General features: G+C 35.1%; 1 protein-coding gene across 3 annotated transcripts in view; it reads right to left on the bottom strand.

Moving 5' to 3' along the window:
• The window catches only part of LOC143249809 (glycine receptor subunit alpha-2-like), a 106,679-nt gene that overhangs the window by 28,613 nt on the left and 60,667 nt on the right, over positions 1-17,399 (bottom strand). For all 3 annotated transcript variants that reach the window (XM_076500288.1, XM_076500287.1, XM_076500289.1), the window contains exons 4-5: positions 16,916-17,139; positions 188-270 (exon numbers count right to left, since the gene is read on the bottom strand). In XM_076500288.1, coding sequence (XP_076356403.1) covers positions 188-270; positions 16,916-17,139 — 307 coding nt within the window. The remainder of the gene's footprint in view (positions 1-187; positions 271-16,915; positions 17,140-17,399) is intronic.

The raw sequence follows: 17,399 nt of genomic DNA, 5'->3' as shown, positions 1-17,399 counted from the left end.
CTTATTCTCACCTGAACATTCTTACAAAATACAGAAACGTTTTATACTGCACCTTTATTAGGAGTAAATAGTATTTGAGGTCAGATTACAAAATTAATCTAGAAAGCTATGAATAACTAAAATTGTGAAAAATATGTCTCTGTTGTCTATATTAAATGAAAGAAGCGTTAAAAGTCACAATACTTACACGATGCTAACTCAATGGTACAAACTTGAGAGTCCAGTGGGTAGCGATATAGATCCATCATGCACGAGAAAGTTAGCTTCAACCTAAAGTATTAAATAAAAAAACACATCAGTATCGAGATAGCTTAGTGCAAAACTTGTAATTATGTTAACTGATTTTAAGTCTCCGCCATATGAACACGTGTAATCTAGCTGTAACAGAAGTAACTTAAGTTCCAAAACTGTATCTGTAAACACAAATATACAAAATGTAAACAAAATATAACTCTAACCACAAATATACTGTATGTAAAATAGAAACACCCATATACCAAAAGTACACAGGAATAAACAAGTTGTAAACAAAAATATACTAAAAGTAAACAGCAGTAAACCAGCTACAAACAAAACTATTCTTTGTGTCAAAACAAATATTCTAAATATAAATATGAATAGACTAGATGTAAACAGAACTAAACTAGCTATAAATGCAAATAAGGTAAATGTAGATGCAAGTTTGATCTTGACGATGCTAGTGTTGACTAGTTTAGTCTTTATATGTGAATTTTTAAATATAAGAGATACGTTCTACTAAACCAGTAAAGAAGTACATATATGAATATGTAAATAAGAATTGTGCTGTTAGTACTAAGAAAGGAATCAAAGACCCGTTTGAAACATAGTTCCAACTCATGAAAGACCCACTTTTAAAAGAGGCCAACGTAACGATCTTTGAGGATTCTTACGAGTCACAAAAACTAAAACCCACACCACACTCCCCACTCCATTTTTTTATCCAAAACAATTGAAAAAAAGTTTATTTTATTTTGTTATACTGCCATTTAGTGTATTTTTGTCCCCAAAGTCTATTTTCCGTCGTATTTTTTTCTTCTTAAAAAAAGCAACTCTTTGGTTGCATATTTAACTTGTGTCGTATTTAAAAACTAATGGTTAGATCATATTGAAGATAAGCGCGTAATGTCACCAGAAACATTTAACACATTCGTTCGTAACAGCATCCCGAAATAGATATGACCAAAGAGGATGTATCTTCATCAAAGCCACTGTCTAAGAACGTTCAAACTCTACGTTATAACTCTTCAGAGCTGTTTATATAAAGTTTCTTCCGCTTGTGTATAGCGTTAGATAAGTGGTACTGGAACGTATTTTCCTGTTGCAAACCGTCAACTGAACATATATTCTTGTAGCTCCAGGTTATCTCCAGCGAACATAAGCTCACTGGTCATCATCAGTATCTCGATTTCAAGAAGCGAAGTTTCGAGAAACAGGCAAAATAAATAAAATATTTGACGAACTAAGAAAACAACATGGATGGAAGTATTCACCGTTTCTAGACTATTCGTGACTGGCTAGTCCTGTATGACACAACAATATCCCTACCGGAGAAACGAAAATATTTTTAAAGGTTTCTTTAGGGAACACTACTTTGTGTCGAGTCTTGATTGTGAAGCCTGTTTGTTTTTTTTTATTAACCACACCACGTACGTCATTTCGGTCAAGTTTGTAAGTATCAAGAAATAAAAGGGTTTTGGCCGTGAACAGTAATTCACGTTAAATGTCCGGTTTTATCAGCTACTTTATAATGAAACGTGAAGGACAAACAAACTTGTGATTAGTTGTATAATAAACTTATCACTTCACCAAAGTTTCTTTAACAAACGACTAGCTCTACTGTTCCCACGTTGACATTCTCTCGTCTATATACTATATACTTGATGAAAGTCCTTCACTAGATATCAACAACCAATAACTACTGACCAAAACATATGAAAGCACTACGTTCCTTAAAAAATCACAATTTAAATAGTTTTTGCTCATCACGGGAAGTGAGACCTAGATCTTTTTGTTGTAATCCGTAAACTTACACTGCTGATTCACCGAGGGGCCTACCAAGACTCGTTTAATAGCATTGTATTTTTATGTTACTTAAGTTATTTTTAACATAGTTATTATCGTGATATACAAGTATGATCCTGTTTTACTGGCAAAATTTCGAAAATGTGGAACAATAAAAGTAGTGCCCTATCTTAACGTACGTTTTCATTGGTACCCTTAAGCTTGTGACCAACGATAAGAAACGTTATTGGCTATAAAAATCCTGGTTACCCTGTCTCTCGGAGCACTTTATTTCATCATATAGCTTTTAAGTGTTTGTTTCAGATTTTTCGCGCAAAGCTAAATAAAGAGATGTCTCTTAATTTTCAGTAGACAGACTGCAGGAAAAATTGTTAGTCAGTAGCATCCACAGCTAACTCTTTGGCTACTGTTAACTAACATGAGAGGGAGGTTTGGCAGTCGTTTTCATAATGTACCAATAACCTCCAGGCCTGTCATGGCCTAGCGCGTTAAGGGTTCGCGCCCGAGTCGCGCCAAAACATGCTCGCCCTCCCAGCCGTGGGGCCGTTATAATGTGACGGTCAATCCCACTATTCGTTGGTAAAAGAGCAGCCCAAGAGTTGGCGGTGGGTGGTGATGACTAGCTGCCTTCCCTCTAGTCTTACACTGCTAAATTATGGACGGCTAGCACAGATAGCCCTCGAGTTGCTTTGTGCGAAATTCCAAAAAAAACAAAACAAAAACCAATAACCTCAAAGTGGGGTAGCGCATGTTTGTTTGTTTTCTTTGTTCCGACAACGAGACCCGAATCGTAAGCTCTCAAATTAATAATTTGACTCGGAAACTCTAGCTACGTCTGACCCGTAAGGAGCATATTGCAAAACATACAGTGGTTGTTTATTTTTTATTTAATAGTTCTTAGCTGTTTCTACAGGATAGAAATGTTCATCGTTTCTGTCAACGAAAGAGTCTATTTCAGGAAAAAGAAATCATACATTAGTAAGTACATTGGGAAGGCCCACTGTAATTTACGATTCAGAAAATCGCGAATAAGAAAGGAGCTTAATCTAGTTTAATTACGTCTTTTTTATATAGAGTTAAAGAAAAAATGAATGAAAAACATTATGGAGGAATGAAATTATTATGTGAAGTCAAAGTTGTTGTTTGTTTCTCTTTTCAGAACGTGTGTGTGTGTGTTTCTTACATCGGACTATCTTCTGAGTCCACCAAGGGTATCGAACCCTTGATTTTAAAGTTGTAAATCCATAGATTTGCCGCTGTACCAGTGAGGGACTTTTTCAGAACATGAATTTGTCTCATTATGGTTAATATGCCCTTTATTTTCATGGCATAAAATTCCTTTGTTTTTCCAATATTTCTGACGTTAACATTTCAAAATATGTCACCTGGTTGAAATTTGTTGACACCATTATTTTGGTTTTTGTAATATAAAAGAAAAAGGAAAAAATAACAAAAAAAATTCAAACTTTTTGCTACGATATTTACAGATATTGACTCAATTATTACACAGATATTATCATAGAAAGGAAACACTGCATAGTTAAACTGAAAATAGAAGTTTAGTTGAGCATATTTTCACTCTGTTTAAGGATAAAAAGAAAGAGTCTATAGTTAACATGTTAACATTGAATTTAAATCAGTTATCTAAATTTTTGATGGAACCAACATGGATTGATCTGTCCACATAAGGACACTAGCATATTTACATGTAACCATCAACAACTCACCACCAAAGCTAAATTTTCTTTTTAAAGTTATCAAACTAATTATTGCCTTCTGTTTTAGCTATAAGTTCATTCAGTGTCATTTTGTTAAATAAAAATAAATATTTTATCCCAATTTCAACCTTTTGAGAAAGCTGACTTCTTGTAAAATATATTTCTGATACTAGGCTGTTTAACTTTGGTTTACCTTTAACTAAAACACCACATAGAACATATATGAATGTAATGAAAGTTTTTTGAGAGTGACAAAGAGCGCGGAGTTGAGGTGTTTAACTTTGGTTTACCTTTAACTAAAACACCACATAGAACATATATGAATGTAATGAAAGTTTTTTGAGAGTGACAAAGAGCGCGGAGTTGAGGTGTTTAACTTTGGTTTACCTTTAACTAAAACACCACATAGAACATATATGAATGTAATGAAAGTTTTTTGAGAGTAACAAAGAGCGCGGAGTTGAGGTGTTTAACTTTGGTTTACCTTTAACTAAAACACCACATAGAGCATATATGAATGTAATGAAAGTTTTTTGAGAGTGACAAAGAGCGCGGAGTTGAGGTGTTTAACTTTGGTTTACCTTTAACTAAAACACCACATAGAACATATATGAATGTAATGAAAGTTTTTTGAAAGTGACAAAGAGCGCGGAGTTGAGTTTATTACACTCCTTATGGTATAAATCTTGCTGCTCCAGTTTGCCTATCGAACTAATTAAAACTGCCATAATTAACAGAAACGTTAATTGCAAAGCGTATCAAAACTATTATTTGCTAAAAGTCTGTATGTGTTCTTATACAACTGGCAAACAACGTCACCGATTTTTAACAAATCTAACTTGTACCCTCAGGGCGCCCTGGGGAGTGGCAGAAAGTGGTTGGGGTTTATATTTGCCCATCTCGTGCGCTGAATGGGTACGTCAGCTTGTAACAAGCATTAAGAGAAACAGCAACAGCAGTAGTTGTCAGTTATTTAGTGTCAGTGTTAATATTTCAATCCTGATAAAAGATTTTTGCCCAAACTTTGATCATGTATTCCTTTTCATGTTATATCTATTTTCGTTTTTCTTCGTATTTTCCAGAGAGTTTATCTCGATGAAGCCGCACATATTACTTCAAATATTTTACTTCGTTATTTTAACTTCGATTTATTTTATGTTTAGCTCAAAGATCTCTGTGCAGTGCTATGTAAGCCGGTTGCAGCGTTATAAGTCTTTAGACTTAATATTGAGAAACAGGTTTCTCTGGGACTGGACATATCTACAATGTAGATATTCTACATATATATTTTACGTACGAAGTTCTGATTGAAATTTTTTTCCATATTTGATAAAGAAATATTTACTATCAATACTTCCACTTAGATATTCGTTAGGACACACTGTGACACAAACATTAAGCGCAACTTATATAAAATAATATAGGTCTGTTTAAAAGCTTATTATTTTAAGAAATGTTCGTAACGTTATCTATGTACAATTGTTTGTAAGTTTGAACCAGTAAATTAGAGGAAACTGCTGGTCAAAAGCACCTATTCTTAAATACTCTGCTCTGAGCAACAGTAGGATTGAATCCCACTCGTATGGAGCGGATATCAACAACAACGTGACGCAAAGAGTGAACACTCAAATTTAAAGATCAGGAATGCTAATCACTAGGCCATAACAGGCTCTTATTTATAAGTAATATTTTCTCACACGTGACGCCACGATGTTACTCAGTGTAATTCAAATATTCTTTGTAAGTAGGCCTAACTTTTACACCAGTTTTTTTGTTGCATTGCATTGTGAATAGAGAAATAATTTGAAATAACGATGCTTGTAAAAAACAAACAAACATCATTTTAATCAGTATGCGTACTAGTAAGTTCACGTTGTAGCTGAAACAATTTGATTAAATTTAGGTCAACTACAAGTGCAGTGTTTTTAACGAAACTGCTAATTAAACAAAAGATTCAATTAAGCACGACGTTTGGATCAAATTACACTTGCGAAGAAAGAACCATGGTAGTTTACTATCAATAGACTCACGTTCATGGATTAAACTCTCGAAAAGATCAGTTTCATATTAATTACAGTGGACAACAAGTATTAATCTTTCACGGATGCGGTGAAAAATCTGAACAGGTAATTAACAGTACCCTCATAAGAAGCCATTGAAGTAATTGTGTTTTATCTGTAATCGTCGAAAGTAATATCAACCAAAGTTTTACGTTATTAAATAGAATTACCTATGTAGTTTCATACTAAACATGAGAATTAAAATTTGTAAGTTTGGTAAGTAAGGAGAAACATTAGTTATTTTGGTTATTTTATTGTTAATGGGAAAAAAATGTTTCGTAAAAATGCTTTTCTGTTCTTTTTCATGGGAATCTTTTGCATTATTAAAGCAAAATGTCTCGTAATCTGAGAGTCGCGGGTTCGCATTCCCGTCGCACCAAATATGCTCGCCTTCTCAGCCGTGGGGGCATTATAATGTAAGGGTCAATCCCACTATTCGATGGTAAAAGAGTAGCCCAAGAGTTGGCGGTGGGTGGTTATGACTACCTGCCTTCCCTCTAGTCTTACACTGCTAAATTAGGGACGGCTAGCACAGATAGCCCTCGAGTAGCTTTGCGCGAAATTCAAAAACAAACAAACAAAATGTCACAGTTATAGTTTAGTTGCAATTATCAGTATTTGCGATAACACTGTGCAAGAAGATCGAACTGTCAGTTAAACTCGTAACTCTTACTAATAACCGAAATTAAACGTGGCTTTGTAAGAAAGTAACGCAGTACGTTTGATGAATCACTTCCATAAAAACCTTTTGATTCAACCGTACTGTTAGTTTTGTTTTTGAATTACTACAAGGTTGTGAATAAGAAATATTTTCACATGCATTATAACGCCAGAATGGGACGTAGACTTGTATGTTTGTTGCTAAACAGAAAACGATACTATGCGCTCTCTGTGTTGTGTCTAACCCTAACTGTAAGTATATAAACTGGAAAATTATTCTTACGTTTAATCAATAACTCGTATCTCACGAAAGGGAAATTTGTTTAATGGTGTAAGTGATTATTTGATACAAAAAAATCAGACAATTTTTGTGAGAGATATACAGCTGAGAAAGAGCAATGATTTTCTGCTTCTCAGACTTCAAGCAAACAAAACTACTCTTTTCAGATCGCCTCAGGCCAGAAAGTCTGGGCGAGGACTATAGCTATCGAGAATGGTATCTCAGCGACGTTTTTCGATTTTAAATTTGTATTTTACTTTTTGTAAGGAGAACATCAGACAATTATTTATAATAATATATAAGAAGTGGTGAACGTTCTGTTGATAATAAAAACAATATTTCGTAAAACTTCTAAGTTAACAAATTACTTTCGTAGCGTGCTTTATTTCTTAAGACCGTTACCAACGCTTTTAAATCAAACCCACTTAAACATCTAAAAGATTTACAAACTGATTTCAACGAAGATTTCGTGACTCACAAATAGTAAAAGCCCGGCATGGCCAGGTGGTTAAGGCGCTCAACTCGTAATCCAAGAATCGCGTGTTCGAATCCCGGTCGCACCAAATATGCTTGTCCTTTCAGCCGCGGGGGCGTCATTATGTTACAGTCAATCCCACTATTCGTTGGTAAAAGATTAGCCCAAGAGTTGACGGTGGGTGGTGGTGACTAACTGCCTTCCCTCTAGTCTTACACTGCTAAATTAGGGACGGCTAGCGCAGATAGCCCTCGTGTAGTTTTGCGCGAAATTCAAAAACATACAACTAGTAAAGTATAACTGTTATGAGTGCGAATGTGCCAGGCTTGTTTTTGTATTAAATGAAAATCGTACTTAAACATCTCAGTTATAACCAGTTATTTTTATTGATGTTAAAGACAACATGAAACTGGTGCGTTATACCTTTATTGATGATATTTATTTGAATCCTGAATACTTACAGCTCTTTCGGTATTAAAATTAGAAATTTTGCCACAAAAGATACAGTTTGGTGAAAAGCATACATGAGAAGTCTAATGTGACAGAAAGGATACAGTATGGTGTGAAACATACATGAGAAGTCTAATGTGACAGAAAGGATACAGTATGGTGTGAAACATACATGAGAAGTCTAACGTGACAGAAAGGATGCAGTATGGTGTGAAACATACATGAGAAGTCTAACGTGACAGAAAGGATAGAATATGGTGTGAAACATACATGAGAAGTAATGGAATGTGAAACATACATGAGAAGTCTAACGTGACAGAAAGGATGCAGTATGGTGTGAAACATACATGAGAAGTCTAATGTGACAGAAAGGATACAGTATGGTGTGAAACATACATGAGAAGTCTAACGTGACAGAAAGGATACAGTATGGTGTGAAACATACATGAGACAGAAAGGATCTATGGTGTGAAACATACATGAGAAGTCTACTATGGCAGAAAGGATACAGTATGGTGTGAAACATACATATGAAACATACATGAGAAGTCTAACGTGACAGAAAGGATACAGTATGGTGTGAAACATACATGAGAAGTCTAACGTGACAGAAAGGATACAGTATGGTGTGAAACATACATGAGAAGTCTAACGTGACAGAAAGGATACAGTATGGTGTGAAACAGAAAGAAAGATACAGTATGGTGTGAAACATACATGAAAAGTCTAACGTGACAGAGAGGATACAGTATGGTGTGAAACATACATGAGAAGTCTAACGTGACAGAAAGGATACAGTATGGTGTGAAACATACATGAGAAATCTAACGTGACAGAAAGGATACAGTATGGTGTGAAACATACATGAAAAGTCTAATGTGACAGAATGTCTAGAGCAGTTGTTCTTAACCTTGTTGGAGGTACTGAACCCCGGAAGTTTCGTACTTGCATTTACTGAACCCTTCGTAATTGGAAAAAAAAATATGATTTTTTTCAAATTCAAAACATAAGTAGATATTTTATTAGTGCACAAAATGAACCACGCATCAGTTGCACACAATATCACTGTGTTCAAAGAACAAAACCAACAAAACATGAATTTCGCACAAAAACAAAAACATAACTCAATGAATAGTTACTGCAAATCAATGTGACTTTTGTTGTTATCTTTCAGAGACAAGTTCAGAAATTCGTAGCTTCACCTTGGCAACTGCCGCTCTCATATCATTTTTGCAACAAAGTCTGTTCCTTTTCTTCGTTTTTATGTCTACCATCCTCGAAGAGGATTGCTCGCAAAGATACGTTGTAACAAACAGTATGAGTATCTCAAGGGCTTTCTTAGCAATAAGAGGGTACGCTACGATTTGGTAACACCAAAACGTTGAGAGCGTTGTTGTTCTGAAAAGTTGCTGTTGAGCCTGGCTCTGCTGAAGTTCAATGATTTCGTCGAGGTATTCATCAATGACATCTGCTGTCGCAACTCTAAACGTGAATGACTGTCTTACTCATGCTGGATATGACTCTCTGGTGGGGAAGCATCCGTCGAGAGACTTTGCGGGCTCATCTAAGTGCATGGTAGTTGGTTACTTTAGTTCCCCGGGTACAGAAATATCTCCGATTTCAGACACATCTTCGATCTTACTTACACAGTCGTCCAGCAGGAAAAAGTTTGCGAAGTTATCATTCTGGAAACGATAGCTTTTGTTGAAAAGCCTTCAGGTTTTCTTCCGCTTCGATGATGTTGACTCCACCGCCCTGCATCTGTTGATTGAGATGATTGAGAGCATTGAAGATATCGGCCATGTACGCCAAAATGAGAATGAACTCAGATTTTTTGAAGCAATCTGTATGATAATGTTGGTGCTCTCGCAAAAACAGGGCTAATTCCACACGCATGGCAAAAACACGATTCAGCACCTTTCTCCAGGATAACCACCGAACGTTAGAATGGTACAAAAGTACCTCGAATTCAGAGAACACTTCATTACACAGCTCTTTGAAGATGCGGTGCTTCGGGGCACTATTTCGCACAAAGTTCACACATTCCACTACAATTTTTAATACTTCTGCCAGTTTTGAAGGCAAAGTTTCTGTTGCCAACGCATGCCTGTGCAGAACACAGTGCGTTACAATGATGTGTGATGCATCGGCTTTCACCAGCGCACCAAAATTAGAGTTTCGTCCCAGCATGACTGGAGCTCCGTCCGAACAACCTGTCCGAACCATAACCCACGAAAGATCGTTGTCTCTGAAGAAGTCATCCACAAGTTTCATCACGTTGGCTGCCTTAGTTGTTGTTGTAAGAGGCTTACAAAATAAAAAATCTTTTATCTCGTCGTTCTTCACACAGCGCACGAATACAACAAGCTGGCTTAGAAACGTCGGTGGTCTCGTCGAGTTGAAGCTTGAATTTTGCTGGGCTTGAAATCAGATCTGCAACTACTTGAGCCAAGATGTCATCTGTTCTGCTGCTGATGGTGTCATTTGAAAGAGGAATTTGGAATAACTTATTTTCAGCAGCTTTTCCCAGCATGGTATTCGCCATCTTCAATGCAGCTGGTTTTACGAGTGCTTCACCAGTGGTGTGTGGTTTGCCCTGCTTTGCCATGAAGTACGCAACTTCGTACGATGCTGTGAGGATCGGTTTGTCGATGGGTACAAAGCCGAGAACAGACAAAGTAGCCTTTTCATCGAACCCGGCTCTCTTTACCTTGAATTCAGCAAGCGTTGTGTTCTTGTATTACCCATCTCCATGCAGCTTTAGGGAATGTTCTCTTAGTTTTGCCGGTGCTAGACTAAAATTGCTCAACTTGGCATTGCAAATCATGCATTGAGGACGCTGACTCCCATCATGTTCCGTTATACATGTGAATCCATATTGTACGTATTCATCCGACCACTTTCTGTTTTTGCTCGACATAGTTAGTGTGAAGGGATTGAAAAATTAGGAAAAAATCACAAATGACGCACGATTATTACTGTCACAAGTCGACTGCTAAGCACACGAAGTTCCCTGCAGCACAGATATTAAGGCCAAGTGATGTGACGTGATCAGCCGCAGCCAATGATGGCCAAATGGAGCATGACGTCACGAATCATACGAGTGGGGTGAACAGAATGGACACATACAAAGTGTATGTGTCTTGACCTCCGCCGAACCCCTTAGACTGACTCACCGAACCTCTGGGGTTCGATTGAACCCAGGTTAAGAACCACTGGTCTAGAGCATTGTACTGTCCAGTACACTGCTTATTAGAAACAAGCGATCTATCCAATATTAATCTGTGTACAATGACTGTAAAATGTAAATTGGATCTAGAAATACTTAACAACTTAAATAAGTTTCGAATCGCAGTTAATCCAGACCCGAATATTAAATATATTAAACTATACCCAACCAAACAAAAATAGAAGAAAAATACGAAGTACAATTTTAAACCACCAGGAGTTAAAGTATGATATCACGTTGTTTCTGACAGAGCACGTTTATACTTAAAATACAATTATGAGAAAATAATTACTTTTTTCTTGAGAAATGTGAAATGAAATTGACTCCTTAGGTAATGCAAAGTTATTACATTGTGTATGAATGAAAATATACTAAACTGTAAGTTGGTATTCAACTGCCTGCGATGGTCTGATAGCTAGGACGCTCGTTTCGCAAACGCGCCCTTTATAACGTGACGATCAATTACATTATTCTTAGTTAAAAAAGTAGCCAAAAGGTTAGTGGGTGGTGATGACTAATTGTCTATCACTGCTAAATTAAGAGCGGCTAGCGCAGATAGCCTACGTGTAGCTTTGAGCAAAATTCAAAACAAACGTGGTTTTATTACCAACTTCTTATGTGAAGTGTTCACAATGGCAGTTTATATTTCTTTGCGCAGAATCTGTAGTTACATTTCCGTGATATGCAATCATACCATATGTTTTCTACTGTCTTCAGGATTATAGGAATCTTTAAAAAATTGTACTGTGATGACGGTGATACGTGGTCCACTAAGTTTTTAACATTACCTTGTTCTGCTTAATTCGTTCTTTGTTATATCTGGAAGGTGACGTCTCCTTTCTCAGTATTTTGTGGAGAATCTGAGTTGAACAGATTGATAGTAAAATATCATTTGCTGACCATTATAAGGTTGAATGAAAATAATAACTGGCCAATACTGTGAGATTACAGAGATAAGATAACAAAGAAAGTGAATTTACATTGTAGATTTGAGCACGTTTTCTTCGGTCATTTCGTTATCTATAAAATGTATTCGCTTCCTTTGTTTGGATAATAGTGTTTTAATTTGTTACAACAAAGTTTGAAAGAAAGAAATCGACAAAATTAAGGTCATGTTGATAAGGAAAGAACTGTTTGTCTTAAAAGTGGTTACATACAAAGATTTTCTATTTATCTCCTAAAAGAAAAACTTTGCCCATTTGTTTATAAGGTTTTCAGCTTCATTCTGGACTACTAAGTCAAATTATATCTCACAAAAACCTTCATAACTTAAAGCGTAAACTCTGCTATTATTACAAATTTATCTACCAATGCTTGTCGGGAAACAGGTTTCACTTGCGAATACCACAACCCTGTAACAAGAATTGAAAGAGATTCATTATTCGATGTTAAATTTTATATCACTATACCGTTTCAGCTTTATAATAAGATGCCACAAGCCACAAAGGGGTGGATTCGCTTTTCGTTTAACAATGTACAAACATTCTCTTTTAGAAGACCATGTTTTATATTTAAAGTTTTCTTTCTTTATCCAGAGAACTGATAAGGTCATGCATCGGATTGAAGTTGTTTTTCAAAGCCTCGTCGAGTATAAGAAACAGTCCACGAAAGCCATTAAGTATTCTATAGCAACACATCTGACAGGCTATGAATTTCTACTTTCTAGTAATTCTAACAAATGCTGTTTACACTTCATAGCACCTATCTATACTCTCGTGAAAAAAGACATAAGCCTAAAATATTGTCGCTATTATTCTGAGCCATTGACAACAAAGCTTGTGTGCATTATTTATTAAATTTCAAAATGATATGGTCACCGTAAAATATTGTTAGTTGTCTCTGCTGGTATATTGTCTGAATACCGTACGTATGATGTGAGAATTTTAATAATGTCATTTACACGTGCATAAATAATACATATGACGACATAGGCAAAATATATATGTATTTTCAAACTTTTAAATAAAGAATAATGTTACATTTTATACTCCCTAAAATTATTGATGGGGACATTAGTTTCTAAACTAAGTTATATTGAATATTTATGAACTAAGTAGCGGATTCATTCTTTATTCGTCACAGAATTCGTTGTATCATACGGGTCAATTTGTTTTGTTTTATTTTGTAACTTAGCGCAAAATTACACGAGAGTTATCTGCGCTAATCGTCCCTAATTTAGCAGTGTAAGACTAGAGAGAGGGCAGCTGGTCATCACCACCTACCGCCAACTCTTGGGCTGTTCTTTTACCAACGAATAGTGAGATTGAATATCACATTATAACGTCTCCACGCCTGAATGGGCGAGCATGTTTGGTGTGACAGGAATTCAAACCCGCGAGCCTAAAATTACGAGTCGAACGAATTAACCACATGGCCATGCAGGGATTTCTTACGGATCAAACACAAACACCAAAAACACATAATAATCAGTATTATGTACTGCATAAATCCCCACAAGTAGATCATAATATAAAACCAGTCGATAATCTGAGGTTTAACTTCTTTTCCCTAAGTTTCTTTATGTATTTTTAACAAGATACATAAGATTATATCAGTATCTTAATAAGAAGGCAACTGTTCAAATAGGAAGAATATAAAAGACTCTGGCTAAAGTTTAACCATTGTGTACCGAGTGAGTCTACAGTTTAGTTAAATCTGAAAATTCAAACTTTTTTTCTGACATTTTATCCGATGGGACAATGGTAATTCTAAGGAGATACAATGTTAAAGCCAAGGTTTGATTCCCTACGGTAAACAGCTCAGATAACTCAATGTGGCTTTACTCTAAGACAAAGAAATGTTCTAACTTTTATTTTGATCATTGTTTATATTTTAGTGGTATCGCATAGTAGTTTTATTACTTTAACGAAAGCAAAAGATTTAGCTTTCAATTCTATTTAGTAGAAAATCGCATTTATCCAGTAGTAATAACAAAATAAAGAATTAAATTACATCAAGAGTAAGCGCTACTAACAGCGTAACATCAACTCTAGTCGCATGTCTGAGGCATACGAGTGCATTTTCGAATCCAAGTTAAGCAGTAAATGTTGTATAAACCTGATACGACGTTCCTTTTCGAAAAACGGGTTTCTTGAAAAGAGAGACAAAAAAAAGGTAGGATTTCCTTCAAGCTATTCTTGTACTTAGATGGTGGAAAATGTCTGATATTTCCGATAACCACAGGATTCTTGGAAGTACACAAAATACTAATACCTAACAGCTTTATTCAAAGAGTAAAGTATGGTGAAAAAGTACCAGGACAAAGTCAAAAACTAGATCTCAATCTTCTTTCAACGAACAATAGGAGATAAATCAGAGGTGGAACATCAAGATATTATTTATCTTTATATTTACTACAACAGTGGAATCGTTTGAGTTCAGCAAACAGTTAATATTTTGTGTGTTCCTGTTTATACTTTAATAACTGCAGACGGTTTTTTATTCATTGTTATAATATATTTAATCAAAGTTTCTTTTGAAAGTAGTTTTTGATTTATCAACTTCCAAATATGCTCGACGTGGCTGAGATCTGGACTCTGTGATGGCTATTACACCACTTGAATGACTCCAGTAGGTTCTTTCTTAGCTAAGTAATTTCTGCACAGATTGGCTGAATGTTATGAGACATTATCTTTTTGATTGTAGAATCCTTTACAAATAATACGCACACAACAGGATTATACCATGAGAGATCAGTATCTGATGATTAATATGCTGTCCATTATTCCATCTATTTTGCAAACACTTACTCTCGCTTTAACAAACGAACACTCCCACACCATCACACTACCTCCCCCATGCTTCGTGATAGGTGATATGCATTGCAGTAAGTATCTTTCACTTTTCTTTTGCATAATGTACAGTCTATGTTTCAAAACAAAATTTTAAACTTGGACTCATTCGCCCAGAACACTCTTTTCATAGTTTTATACTTTTTAAACAAATTTCAGTCTCTTAAAAACAATTGGAGATTGAAGTGAAGGATTTTTAACTGCTACACGAACAAATATTACATTCTCATAGAGTTTTCTTGACACTGTAGACCGGGATACTTTTCTGTCATTTGGTACATGGTCGTTTATCTCATGCTTGAGATCAGTGGCAGTCTTCTTTATGTCCCAAATACAACATAAACAAAGATACTTAACATCAGTATAATTGAGTTTAGGTGTTCTGCCTCTTCCTTTCCTGGTTTCAAAGTTACTTGTCTCGGTCTCAAGATCTAGGGTGTGCTTGACAGTGTTGGGGGAGCATTTCAAGTCTGAAGCAATTTGTTGGAGAGTCTAACCAGCATCACGCAAGGCTTTTATATAAATTCTCTGCTCTACAGACAATTCTTTACGTTTTTTGGGCACTGGCATAACAACAAAACAATATATAGTATTAAACATTGTTTTTTTTATCAAAGTTTATTTGTGTAGTGCCACTAAATCGATTTCTTCTTGCATATACCAGAACCATATGCTATCTTCTTTCTATAAAGTTAAAACACTGCATAGGATAACATGACAGTTATTTAAGACCCCAAGTTTGATCAGTATGTTTATTCAATAGAACCCTTACGACATGCCCTTGGAACAAGTATATGGTAATTCTAAAGAAATATAAGTGTCCTCGCGCAAGCTCACTCTGTTGTCGAGAGAGATCAGTGAAGCATTACCATAGTGTGGGAATTTACATTCTGTAATGGAATGGAAGAATTAGGCTATAAAATAGAAAGAATGACAAAATATTCTCTTGCCCTAACACTTTTTCACAGTACTGCATGTAACAAAGTATGAATAATCTAACGTATTACTAAAACTTATTTTTCTTGTTATGCAATTTATTAATGATATTTATTTTATTTGTTTTAGAAATAGCCAAATATATCAAAGTAAGAAATGAATTACTTTTGGAAACGAAAAACAACCTTTATCAGTATGGTACTCACAAAGCTATATGTTAACGTTCTTACCAATCTTTATAACTGATGTTTAGTAGCTTGGACATTGACAGACTCTTCATATGTACAGTGTTTTTGTTTTGATTTTATCACTAAAAATTATATGTATTTTATTCAGCAGCACTTTAACGATTCATTAACAAAGCAATAACGTTTTAACCATTACGTCACAGAACAACAACAATTTAACAAATCATCATTCAGAGAGCAACAACATTTTAACCATTACGTCATAGCACAACAACATTTTAAGGATTCATTAACAGAATAGTATCATTTTAACTATTACGTTACAGAACAACAACAGTTTAACGATTCATTAACAGAGCAACAACATTTTAACCATTACTTCACAGAATAACAGCATTTTAACAATTCAGAAACAGAGCAGTAACATTTTCGTAATTCAATAAATAAACAGTAAAAATTTAACCATGCATAATCGAACATTAACTTTTTAGCCAGTCAGTAACAAAATACCAACATTTTAACCATTAAGTAACAAAAACAGCAAGTTTTAACCACATTGTAGCAGAACAGTAACATTTTAACCACATAGTAGGATAACAGAAACGTTTTAATCATTGGGTAACAGAATGGCCAACCATTTAGTCATTGGATAACAAAATAGAACATTTTAACTCTCCAGTAATAGAACGTAAAAGTTTTAAGAAGTCAATAACATAAAATTAATATTTTAAGCAAACAGTAACAGAGAGATAACATTTTAATCAATATATAACAGAACAGCAACATTTCGTCCTTTCAGTAACATAAAAAAAAACATTTGTAATCATTCGTTAATAGAACACAAACATGTTTCCATCTAGCTGTCAGTGTAATAGTTCGAGAAGTTCGAACGTCATGATATCTTTAGAATAAACCAACCACAGGCATTTACTGCATTGAAGCGTGTCGCATACTTATTTAACACCCACAAACGGAGCAAACACATTCCAAAACCAAAGAAACAAAATGTTATCTCAATTTTAACTTAAAGCAAGAATAAGTAACTACCTTTTACTGTTCATATTAAATGTATCATTCATCCTCACCTGAGCATGTAGAGTATCTCTCCAGAAGGGTTGATTCTCACTAATACATTAGGGACAGTTACATACTGGAACTCTGCATTTTTTGCATTAGCGAAAAAAACCTCCGGTTTCCATATTCGTTTAACCAGGACAGGATCGTTCAGATCGAGTGGTCTGGACAAGTTATGTGTCTGTAAACGACTGTCGTGCCACATCTGACGTAGATACAGATCCACTTCATAATCCTGAGAGTGAAAAGTATCGAATTTATAAATGTACCAAGAGTCTTTCGAACAAAACAAAAGTACATAAACTGCCAAAACAGTGGAGACAGAATTAGTTGCGTTTTGTTTCTAGCAGAAACTTAAGAGTGTTATACATATTTCAAATGAATAATACACAGTGTTATTTATATTTTTACGGCGAAAAACGAAATATTTTTATGTTTGATATAGAGATTTCACGTAAAAAGCAAATTAGCTCTTTCTTTAAAAAAAAAAAGAAC

This window comes from Tachypleus tridentatus, chromosome 4 (assembly GCF_004210375.1).
Source record: "Tachypleus tridentatus isolate NWPU-2018 chromosome 4, ASM421037v1, whole genome shotgun sequence".
Lineage (NCBI taxonomy): Eukaryota > Metazoa > Arthropoda > Merostomata > Xiphosura > Limulidae > Tachypleus > Tachypleus tridentatus.
Note: the sequence above shows the minus strand (reverse complement) of the source record. Positions and strands in the feature narration are given on the sequence as shown.